Below are 12,981 nucleotides of genomic sequence, written 5' to 3'. Positions count from 1 at the left end.
CATTTTACGTCAAGCATGGGTTGGTGAAGAGCTATACCCCAGATCTTCACAGGTCAAATAGGGGTTAAAATAAGCTTTGTTTTTTCATGTGTTTAAAAATTCAGTACAGATTTTTATGTATAATAAACATATCAATGTCCTGCCTTAAGATACTAATGGGAAATACAAACAGCACTTCATGCTTAACATGCTTAAGTTTCTCATCGAAAGACTAGAATGACTCATTTGTGGTGTTACTGGGTTCTAGATCTCAACACCAACCACGCTCAGGTGGCCCCTGACCTTCGGTGTAAATCTTATCAAACATTTACTCTAATCACTAATCAATAATTTATAAATAGCCAGATCAGCAAAGGGAACCATTCAGTAAGCTGTGTGTAGTCATCTGTCCTTAGTAACTCCCAGATAGTATTTAATGTATGATATGCATGTGTTGATGGGTCAGTAGAGAAACACTTGGTGTCTTCTTAATGGCTGTGTTTACGGTGTGGGTTAATAAGCAGACATTTTAGACTTGTTGAAATAAAATTTTGTTTTTCATGATCCACCTGTCCTAAAATTGCCCATATATTAAGAAACGTTTTTTCGCTACTTAAATTTCATTTCTTTACCATATTCCAACTTCTACAATACACCATGACTTTCATAGTGTTTCAAATTTGCAGGGGAATCTAGCCATGGCGGTATCTTTATATTTTGAGTTGCAGGAGGCATATCAAGTTAACTTTTATAGATTTCTATCAAATAAAAAAATAAAAGGAAAAATTAAATTTCCTCCATACCCAGGCATTTTATAAAAAGTCATGAGAAACACAAACCTTTTTAAACCGGCCTTATTTTGCACTTTACTGTCATAATGTTACTGTGAAATACACCACTGGGGTTTGCCTGGAGTACCCAGTGCATCAATGCATCATATGACCGTTTTTTGGCCATGGACTGAGTGAGTGAGTATGGTTTTACGCCGCTGTTAGCAATATTCATGCAATTATCAAAGCGGGGGACACCAGAAATGGGCTCTACACATTGTACCCATGTCAGGAATCGAACCCGGGTCTTCGGCGAAGTGAACGCTTTACCAACGCTTTACCGCCCCTTGTTGCCATGGAAACTTGTTGGGGAGCCAAGGAGGTAGTGGAATAGTCCTCGATGATTTGGCGTTATGTCTGTCTGTAGTTCTGTATAGGTGCGTCTTGTTGTCAGTGCCCCACATACCCTCCCACTGAAGGGTACAATAACTCACCTGTATACCTACATCAAACGAAGAGGATCTGGCGGAGAGGGAGCCACGGGTACGGGGGCGGGGTTTGTGGCCGCCCGGTGAAGAGGACCGGTACCTGGCTGTTTGACTCCCGGCCAGGGGGTGAATGGTGCCCATACGCCCAAAGTAGTCCTCGACTGGCATGCTGGAGAAGAGAAGAATTACACAGCTGTCATTGTAGTAATAATGCTTTGACGTAATTTTAGTTGTTTTGACACTCAAATAATAATTTCAGGACTTGTTGAAAGTACTGTGCTAAAACACAAGTGTTTTAATTATCACATTCAGGTTGACAACTTATAAATCATACAATCAATGTTATGAAGATAGCACTGAGCTATTCTAAAGCTCTCCAAGTGAAGAAAAGAATGGCATAGAATCCCACGTCTTCGTCCTGTAAGCTTTAATGGTGTCAGATAAATGGTTCTGAAACCTCCTCACTTACCATGCTCTCAGACAGTTGGTATGATAAGTTCCTGATCATTCACCTAAGGTAACCATGGTAACTGATCATGAACTGGTATCACAACCAGTTAATCAAACACTCATTCATCACTTGAGTGAAGTTTGTGTCTTATTGATGAAGATAATTATAAATATTAAAATAAGGGAGTTTTTCTAAACTGAAATAAGATCTTCAGGGATGTAAACACACTAGCCTAGTTGGGTATTCATAAAATTGATGTGTTCTATCCACCAAACCTGGACTTTGATCCGCTGATGTCAAACAGGAATTATGATATGCATATCTGCAATTCATAATCCAAAATATTCCATAGTTGAAACAAAGCTGAAAATACACAAAATGAATAATGCAACTTAACTTTTTAAATTTTTTTGGTCAAAGTCTAGATTAAAAATTATAAATGTGACACAAAGTCTTCATTAACAGTAATATCGCTGAAATATACAATTCAAACAAAGTGGTAGAATAGAGACACTCTACTGACCTGTCTTTACTTGAACAGATTCGTGATGGCTCGTAGCAGGTTTAGTCAGAAATTCATCACACCACTTGTACTGAGTACACTAGGGATGTCACTGAGTAAACTCCTTGCAGCATTCTAATTATCAACGTTTTGCTTGGAAGGTTTCCTCTATCGCTAATCAATTTACACATAAGTAATAAGCTACTAATCAATGTCAACTAGCTTGTGTTCATGCCTCCTTAATTTCTTACCATGAGTAAGTGGATAAATTACTAGCTTTATTAATATATAATAGGGTATATATATCAATTTATTTCATTTGATAAATGATGTTGATACGATACGATAATGTCTACAAAGTTTTACGTCTTAATTCAAGAATTATCCTTATGAACTAATGACATACAATAGTTTATCTGTGTATGAAATTGCTTTGTTTGACAAATAAGATGTATACCTATCTTGAGGGTGGCCAGGAGGAGTGAATGAGTATCGTTTTATGCCACTTTTAGCAATATTCCAGCAATATCACGGCAGGGGACACCCGAAATGGGCCTCACACATTGTACCCATGTTGGGAATCGAACCCGGGTCATTGGTGTGACGAACAAACTTTAACCACTAGGCTACCCGACTGCCTCTGGCGAGTAGGAGGTCCATAAAGTATTTCAAATATGCAAAGAATCAGTTATCAAGTTAAGACACGTTAGTCCTGAAAGCTGCCTTGTAAGAAATGAATGCTACGTGTTGTATGTAAATTTTTACATATATGTATATTGATATGATTTCATAGGTTATCTAAAATGAAATCACTTACAGTGCTTAATATTTATTTAATATGAAAACATTTGTTATGTTAATATTAATATGTCAATACTCTAGCGCATATATTATCTTTACGTTTAATTCTGTGTTTTGTTCCAATAATATTTTTTTCCCTATTGCTCAATTTGTTCAGATGTGCTTTCTTACCTCAACTGTCAATATTGATCTGCAACCAGTTTTGCTAAGTGATTTCTTTAGAGCTAGGTCTACTTTGTGAAAAAGTTTCACATTTGAAGACGGACAATATCTTATGTTTCTCAATCAATACATCCTCACTGAAGCACCACAGAAAGACAGGTGAAATGATTAGCACAGGTAGATAGACGTGTTGTTACCTTGGCACCAGGGGGAATAAAAAGAATTTGCCTGTTTGTTTGTTTGTTGTTTAATGCTGCACTCAGCAATATGTCAGCCTGCTGAAAATAGTCGAGTCTGGACCTGACGATCAAGTAATTATCATTATGAACAATCTATTCTGTCAGTGTACGATGACACACACAACCAAGTCACCAAGCCTGACCATGAAGTGAGTGAGTGAGTGAGTTGGGTTTACCGCCACTTTTAACAGTATTTCAGTTATATCGCGGCGTGTCAGCTTAAAGAGGGAGGAAAGCCCGAAGTGATGCAGGTCTCAGACGTTTACCACTTCAGTGAAACCCACGAGCAGGGGTATGGTGCTGACAAACCTAGAAATATAATCGGGGCGAACTGAGATTTGAACCCACAATCATAGGTTTCTGACATGCTCAAGGGACGCACCTCTGCACAGCGAATGAAACTCCATCTCGCTCACGTATCTTTACCGAATCTTAATCTTAGCTATGTTGGACAAATAACTCATGTATTAAAATCAACTATGAGCGTCATCTTCCCGAGGCAAGGGAGTTAACTGACTATAAAAGTCCAGTTTCCACCCTTGACGAACTAGGCTGGTATTTCAGAGTTACATTTTGGCTGGACTAACGTCTATGCATAGTCCAATCGAAATTACTTAATGAACTAGACATCCAGTTCGTAAACTGCCATGCAGATTTCGATTAACTGCATAGCATATTTACCGTCAACTGGGCGTCGACAGACATTTTCCAAATGTTTTCAATCAAGATGCTCAAGTGATTTGATTCACTTAGTGAAATAAGACCCGTTTTATTAAAATATGGATCTTGATTATTGATCAGATCGTCTTGATTGGGTGCTACCATTTTTTTTCAAGCAAATGTAAGTGATGTGAGAGATGGAATCTAATTGGTCAATTGGAGGGACACAGATGGGACCTAACTCGTAATAACAACTGGTGGCGCTACGATCGAGCCTGGAAAATCCAGCCTAGTTCGGCAAGGGTGGAAACTGGACATTTACAGTCAGCTAGGCCAATGCCTCGGGAAGATGTAAGCATGATAATTGGTTAGTACAATTAATCATATTCATACAATCTGAAAATTAAAAAACACATGATCTATATTCCAGTGAGACAAGTGTTATATCACATATGACAAAAACAAAACATGCACATGCATAATTAGTGACTGTGACAATGTGTGTGACATCACATAAATACAATTTAGGGCTGGGACGAGTCAAATTTACTACCCGGGTACCCGACCCCCTACTACCTGACCCTACCCAGGTACCTCCTATAGGCCTCAAAGTTGGGTACAAAATGTCTGATTGAGAATAGTTTGACCGTAGCCCTGGCAAAATGTATTCAGATACACGTATAAAACGATCTGGTCATGCATACACTGAAGGTTTATACATTTGGCGTATCATGCTTTGTGTATGGAATATCAACATTCATGTGACATATAGAAGTCAATAACATGCAGTTTGAAAGAAGGATGCAAATACCAGGAAACCTTGTTAATCCGAAAAAAATATCATCTAGATGATTATTGTTGTATATATAGTGTCACAGAATATTTGTGGTGACCAAATATTCATAAATCCAGAAATAATAATAATTTGGACAATTTCACATTTAACAGCCCTATCTGGATTAACAGGGTTTTATTGTATATGTATACATATGTAATGATATAGCCCATATGTTTTATACATAAAATTATACCCTATATGTAAATTGAGGATGTAAGGACCGGACCATTGTATGTTCTGGGGGATGGGTGCGGGGTTGGGTTCATTTTTGCGGAGGGGGATTGGGAGTTTTGTTACAGGAATGTGTTTTTAGTTACTGCTTCAAAACAGAACATTTACTTCTCTGAAGGGACAGAAAGACATCCAAAAGTTATAAATGTATGCATCGATGCTCAATCCATTTAATTCTTTATATTTTTGAGGGGGGATACAGTGTATGCATTGTTGCTCAATCCTTGTAATTCTTTATATTTTTGAGGGGGGATATGGGTGGAAGTCTTACAGAAAGGACCCCCAATATTACTTTTCGTTCACAACACATTTTAATCCAGTGAAACCTTTTTGTGAAAATGATTACCCCCACCCCCCACCCCCCGAATATAAAATGGTCGGTCCCTATGACATGCATATGATACATCAAAGGTGGACACATCACACTTGGTGCTGAAAGTGAGGACAAAGGGAGACAATTACTCTGGCTTGGAGGCGGTGGGGATTTCTGGGAGAGGCTCGATAGCTCCACCGCCGGGTTTCCTGTACAAAAAGCAAAGTTGTCATGGAAACGTGACCAGCAAAATGACAATCAAAGTTAACTGTGTCTAGAAATAACAGTCTTGTCATACTTGTTAAAAAAATGTCTTGTTCGTTATCCTTTGCCCCTTAAATTCCTCTGCCTAATATATACTTTTATTTGTAATCACTGTCACATGGTAAAATAACAACTTTTTCAATTTAGTTTTATGTTGCATTGGAAATTGACTTTTTACAGCTCTAGGCCAAATGAAGTAACGTTGTACATTAGAATCATGTTTTGTTTACTTTAATAGATTTGTAACGTGCCAAAGAAAAAAATAATATTATCATCATCCATTCAGTATCTATATTTTAATTTTTCTGTTTAAAACAGACATTTTATAAATTTGTAATCTTTTTAGGACAAAATTGTTAAAAATATGTTTTCAATAATACAATAAAGTAATGCATTATTCAGGCAAACATCATGAATTTTAGTCCTAAATTTGAGATGTTGATAACCACACTGTCTATTTTCTTCTGAAAAAGATGTCAATAATGTAGATATTCAATTACAGTTAGTGTGGAGGTGGACACTTCCACAACCTGAAACCATGTTTGACAGTAAAAGGCTGTTACTAGCATAAATAGTTTAGAAAATACTTAGGCCAAAAACACTTGTGTTTCAGACAAAATACCCAAGTTGCTATGTTGGTAGGTAGGTACTAAAGTCTTAATCCAGACCAATCTAATTACTAGCGGAAATTATTTCTATACCTTAACTTTCTGAAGACAGGAAGAAACTATAAAGAAATAATAATAACATTTTAAAATATACAAAAATAAGTGATTAAATTTAATAATTATGTTTAACAAGTTATTATGTTGATCTGTCCTTATATTTTGTTATCATGGAATTATTGAGCGTTCTTGGGAAAAATTCAATCAGAAAATAAGTGACCACATAGGTAATTAAATAGGCCTGTTATATTATTGTTAACAGACTTCTTGAGCTACCTTGATGACTATGATGAAATGATGGATGGGAAGAGTTACCAGAAACAAATATATTGTGTTGTCCTCATGACATTTGACACGGCCATCTTGTGGGCCTTCTCATGTCATACACCAGGGTGCTGGGAGTGATATATATACAAATCTTGAAAAAGAGGTTTATTAGCTTGTGACACTTGATGAATGAATTATTACTCTAGGATGACGTTATGTCTTCATAAGGTGATAAGTGTTTTGTTAGGGTGTATATCGTAGGCGTGGGTTGTTTGTGTACATTGTTGACCCTACACCATAAACAGTGACACAGGACAACTTGTTACAATCTTGTACAAGGGTGGGGGAAAATGGCCACACTTTTTATCTCTTAGTTTACATATTTTATATATAATGCTGCTTGGTAGGTGAACAAAAACTAAAAATATTAATAGGCTTTTCAGATTTTGTTGTTGTTCAAAATGTTATCTGAACCAGAGACCATATAATAGATTATTATATACATATATAACATATACCCATCTCTCAATTTTAAAAGCTAAACTTGTGATGCTGTTTAAATATTATTTTGAAAGAGATACAATAGAGAATGATATAAAAGATTTTATACATATTTTCAATCTGAGGTCAAATTGATCTAATTTGATGAACAGACTAACATTAATCTATAAAAGATTCAGATTCTTTGTTTATTGAGAATATAATGACCCTATTTTCATCATAATTCATAGCTTTGGTATTAATGACAATAAGGGAGGCGACTCTTGCATGGACAAGAGATTTCACCCAACCCCCTCCCCCCCTCCCCAACTAGATAGTCATGTTATTTATACATCTACAAATCTAAGAAGAAACTTCAAATGGAGCCCGGAATGCCTTTTTTCAGAGCTGAGGTAATCTAGACTTGCCAAATCATTCTAGACTTGAGTTGGGATTTTTTAAATTTATTCTGTAGGGTGTTGAGACAAGTCCCCTGTTATACAAGCATCATGGAAGACACTGTTGTATCAGCCAGCAACTGTCAGATCACCAGCCTCTTTGTGAACAGGTATTTTGTAACAAGATAAATGTCAGCTTGTATGCATAATGTATCTTCACATTTACAAGTGAATAGTCTAATCAATACTATTACTCTTCATGTAACCTGTGTTTGTATGAAGTGTGTTCGTCACTATACTATCCTTCTGCATGTATGAGCATATCAGAAACATTGATGCCAAATGTTTTCGGTTTATGGATTTCAAAGACTGGAGCATTACATCATTAAATAAAACAAAAGAAATTCTTATTTTTATTTGCTGAACTGTTCCATCTGATAGATTAGAAAAAACCCCATAAAACTACAAAACTTGTAAACAAGTTTTTATATAATAATTGATCAAATGCACTGTATGTTTTTACTGGTCTCTGCAAACCTCTTATGAAGATAAGTAAACCTTCTTGTAGTAAATAAATGTTACTGTAGAAATACTAAACATCCTGTATGTAAATTATAACAATATTAGCATTTTTTTTTCCTTCTAAACCGACTGGATCAAACAATATTATGCCAAATATGATATATTGAACTACACACATTTATTTAGAATTTTATTCTGACTGACCCATGCTAATCTGTCATTAAAAATAACCATCCTCTGTTCTCCAGGGTATTATATCTCCCTCCCATCAAGATAAACACCCTTGACTCATTCACGACCATATCTTCATTTCGGATCGCTCTTGTCTCTAGCAGAATTTGATTGCATAGATGGATCCAGAGGGGGTCCAGGGCGTCTGGACCCTTCCTTTTGAAAACCAAAAGTTGTATGTTGTAGGCAGCAAAATGATCTGAGAGAGGATTTTGATGTTTTGGACCCCTCCCTTTTCAAAATGCTGGATCTGCCCTTGGTTTGGATGGGTATTTTCAGCATAAGTGCCATTCAAATCGGGCTCAAAACAAGATATCATTTTAAAGGTAGCGAATGTGTCCGGGTTTTAATAACATCAAAATGGAGATAATACACAGAAAAACTGATGATGATCAAATACCATCCAATGAAATACTGAACACAACTTGGTAGGTAGGCAACCACACATACAATCCCAAAGATGGCTACATTATGCATGCACACACTCTACTCAGTGTGAACATATTCGACCAGATTCCTAACATAATGAGATTTCCCACCTGGAAGTGTTCCATCATGAATGTTATTAAATATTCCCTGTATAAGTCATGTTTCAACTGCCAAGGTTATTCCCACTCACATAGAGCTGACACACAATTAGCCAGGTCCCACGTTACGACCACTGGATCCCCATTTTAGTCGACTCTTACAACAAGCATGGAACATCGGGGGCTTATTCTCCCTTGACTCAGGCAATAGACATGGTTCAGTGCCCTGAGTGTTCCTTTCGTGACACTTTCTTTATTTATCCATTTATAGATTTGACCAAAAGAGTCCAAAGCCACAATCATAAAATAAATAAAAAATGATTTAAATTTATTTTTATTTGCCCAACTATCTTTCTTTGAGATATTAGGAAATGATTTGTTAAATCACAAATAATTAAAGTAACTGTTAAATCAATAATAGTTATTTTGTTCTAATGTAGATTCAAAATATAATATTGATGGACTTCCCTTTCCAAACCTATTCTCTGATTAAAAGTTAATCATAGTTTAAAAAAATTGAACATAGGCATAAAATAATATGCATTTTCATATTCAGGTAGTCATGGTGGATGAACTTATATAAAAAAGTTCTTTTATAATATCTTCATTTATCTTAAAAGAGTGAGTGAGTTAATATTTAAAGTCACATCAGCAATATTTCAGCCATATCGTGACTTGAAAGACAAGCGCTTAGGTAAATAATACCAATAGCTGAAAAGTGGCGTGAGAATAACTGATTAAAACAGAGCACATAGAAATGGCTTTTCTAAATTTCTTCAACAATTCTTCACAGTTGCTCATAAAATGGAACTTATTGCAAGGCGGACATGTTACCACGCCATCTCCACTCATAGTGTAATTTTAAACATTATTATACAGGCTAGGAATTTTCTTTAAAGGTGTGCCTTTGAAATACTATGGAAAAAATTCATGTCAAATCAAAAAGGCTCCATTTATTATCTACCATATCTTGAAGTAAAACTAATATAACTGAAAGTGTAAATAAATCTACACAGCCATAAATCACTACAAACTTCAAATAAATAAAACAAAATATAAATAATTTTACACCAACAGTTCAATAAAGCTCTGCTATAAAACCATATCATTTATCAAATGCTTTCAAAAGAGATCAATTCTTAAGTCATACATACAACCGACTTCAACCCAACATGGATAAAAAATGATTAGAGATAATTAAATACTAAGCCTTTTTGCCTGAGTGTGCTTTATTGTTGAATAATGGACTTAGTCCGTCTATGAGAAATACCCTCTTTTGCAGGCCTCTCGGAGATCAATGAAATATGTAATAATATATGAGTTGAGGTGTAAACGAACTACATGATATCATAACTTATTCAATGTGGCATGCAGGGTACAATGCCACCCCTGCCTGTATACAAAGGCAACATACAGTGCCCCTGTACGCTCATAGAAGTGAGTGTACCTCACTCTGTTCTGTACGCGACAGGAGTTTCATGCTTGAAGGAAAGTCAATAGGTAATTTGTATATTGATGAATAGGGAGACATATGTATTTGATTTATTGTAGGGTTCTATGAGGAGGGTTTCTGTGGGGGTGATAACTTATTTCTTGGGGTGACACCAGCTGTTGTTGAATATAATATTGGTGTGAACTCAGAACGAACTTTGTACGTTGCATGTATGTCATTAATGACAATGATAAGATACAATTTCTTAAAGTACTGTCGTAATGGAATTATTCTCTTTATTTCAATCAATGTTTTATTATGTTTTATTGCTATTTGATTTTATTATGGAAATCATTACAGAAGCCAGACTTGTACACAAATTTACTAAATATGAACAGTTTATCAGTACAATAATTATACAAACACTATGGTTATGATAAACATGCACTGCATGACAGCAAAATCATAAAAAGACATATCTCATTTTTCCACATTACTTATCATTTGAACAGAAAAAACTCAACTTTAGAGTCTGTTACATGCAGTTTTATAGGATAAACCACCAACACGGTCAAGAGCTATTTAACTAAGCAACCCTACGTTTATGAGAACCAATGTATAATTCATAATCTTGAGCATTGCCGTTGTAGGATCCGTACAAGAAACACTATAAACATACAACAGATGATATGGAGTTTGCAGTGAGCTTGCCATGATTTATTCACTTAAAGGGGAACTTGACTCGGCCAAAGTGATGCATGCCCCTTGAATAACAGTTTTTTGGTCTGATGTTCAAATGTTAACCTGAATACCAATTTAGCAATTAATAATAACACTAATTATAAAGAGACAATATCTATGTTTTGAAAAAGGTATTAATTACTATGTTTTGATCTAAGCAGTATATTGGCACAAGACTTTGAAACATATAGTCTTCCTTTTATGCGTACAGGAACAGTTAACACAATGTTACCACTTTATGAATGATTTACCTACAAGAAAATATATAGTGTATAGGAACAGTTAACGCAATGTTAACACTTTATGACTGATTTACCTACAAGAAAATATATAGTGTATAGGAACAGTTAACGCAATGTTACCACTTTATGAATGATTTACCTACAAGAAAATATATGTATAGGAACAGTTAACGCAATGTTAACACTATAATTCATATTCCCTACAAGAAAATAAATAGTGTATAGGAAAAGTTAACACAATGTTAACACTTCATAAATGATTTACCATACAGGAAAATGAATAATGTACTTACTCTGCGTACATGTCGTACATGGTCCTAGCACGTCTGATGTCCTGCATGGCTGCTGGTATAGTTCTATGGCAAACCTAGGTTAAATCTCTACAAATTCCACAGTTGTTGCAAATGCAATATCAACCTCAATTGACAGCAGTGCACAAGCAAGCAGCTACACAGACTATAGTAAGATTTAAAGTCACTCTGTTTGTCAGTGAACCATATCCAAGCAATCTGCCTACACCTGATATCCCCGAGTGCCGATAGCCTGACTGTGGTGGACCCTTGAGACCCTCTTGTTGTAGACACCTGATGATTTGTTGCTTGGCAACGGACAGGTGAGAGAAAGCGGGGGGGCTACAGTGCGATGATCGTGTATCCCGTAGTTTCATGAAATGTTTAAGAGGTATTACTACAGCCAGACTTTACACTCGGTTGACAAATTAGCTACACTGGCCTGTTACTGCATAAGTTGTGATCAAAGTTCTCATTCCACTTACTTACCTGCCTAATCGAGCAGGCTCACCCACTTTGATTACAGGTGAGAGTGTTACCTGTGACAAATTGTGCCAATACCAATAGAGGTGTTGGTATGCTAAGAATGGAGGCCCTTGACAGTAAAGATGGTAATTTTGGTTTGAGTTTGATCTTGGAATACAATGACTTCACACTTAATAAAAGACAGTTGTTGATGTTGTTGTTGTTATTGTTATTATTATTACTTAATAATAATAATAATAATAATAATAATAATAATAATAATAATAATAATAATAATAATAATATAACAACAACAATAATGAAAAATAAAAAATGATATAATTGGGCATTAGACTGAATAACGATAACAGCAGATGTGTAGTGTGATGTTTTGTTTGTTTCTTTTCTTAGTTTAATGAAAGTCGTAATATTCCATCTACGACATGGCTGCTGCTTAAAGATAATTGTGTCTCCAACAAATATAAAGCAGTGGCTCATATACCACTAAAAAGAAGTTAAAGAACACAGTTTTCTTTCATCTTACTATAGTAAATCTGTCCTGGCATGATGGATTAACTATAGTAATATGAAAGAATCAGGTTTTCCACTTTTTCCCTGTGCAGGTGTATGGTGCTGACAATCCTAGGAGCGAATGAGTGATTTGGGTTTTTAACGCAGCTTTTAACAGTAATCCAATTATATCTCGGGGTGTCAGCTTAATGTGGGAAGAAAGCCCGAAGTGATGCAGGTCTCAGACGTTTACCACTTCGGTGAAACCCAGTAGCACGGGTATGGTGCTGACAAACCTAGAAATATAATAGGGGCGAACCGGGATTCGAACCCACAATCATAGGTTTCTGGCATGCCCAAGGGAAGCAACTCTGCAAAGCAAATCGCGGTGCCTTAGACGACTGGGCCACCCGTGCCCCCCGACAATCCAAGGACATAAAATGGGTAGTTTTATCTCGCAATCCTAGGAACACAATATGGGTAGTTTTATCTCACAATCCTAGGAACACAATA

The 12,981-nt window shown here is 35.9% G+C and overlaps 1 protein-coding gene across 1 annotated transcript in view; it reads right to left on the bottom strand.

Moving 5' to 3' along the window:
* LOC139442972 (uncharacterized) overlaps nucleotides 1-11,625 on the bottom strand; it is a 24,970-nt gene extending 13,345 nt beyond the window's left edge. Inside the window, exons 1-3 of the mRNA XM_071223897.1 lie at nucleotides 11,497-11,625; nucleotides 5,584-5,643; nucleotides 1,244-1,406 (exon numbers count right to left, since the gene is read on the bottom strand). Coding sequence (XP_071079998.1) covers nucleotides 1,244-1,406; nucleotides 5,584-5,643; nucleotides 11,497-11,543 — 270 coding nt within the window. The 5' untranslated portion in view covers nucleotides 11,544-11,625. The remainder of the gene's footprint in view (nucleotides 1-1,243; nucleotides 1,407-5,583; nucleotides 5,644-11,496) is intronic.
* Between the last annotated feature and the right edge of the window lie 1,356 nt (nucleotides 11,626-12,981).

Source organism: Haliotis cracherodii, unplaced genomic scaffold (genome assembly GCF_022045235.1).
Source record: "Haliotis cracherodii isolate W230 unplaced genomic scaffold, xgHalCrac1.p SCAF_5, whole genome shotgun sequence".
NCBI lineage: Eukaryota > Metazoa > Mollusca > Gastropoda > Lepetellida > Haliotidae > Haliotis > Haliotis cracherodii.
The sequence above is the reverse complement of the archived record's forward strand: the minus strand, read 5'-3'. Positions and strand labels throughout refer to the sequence as shown.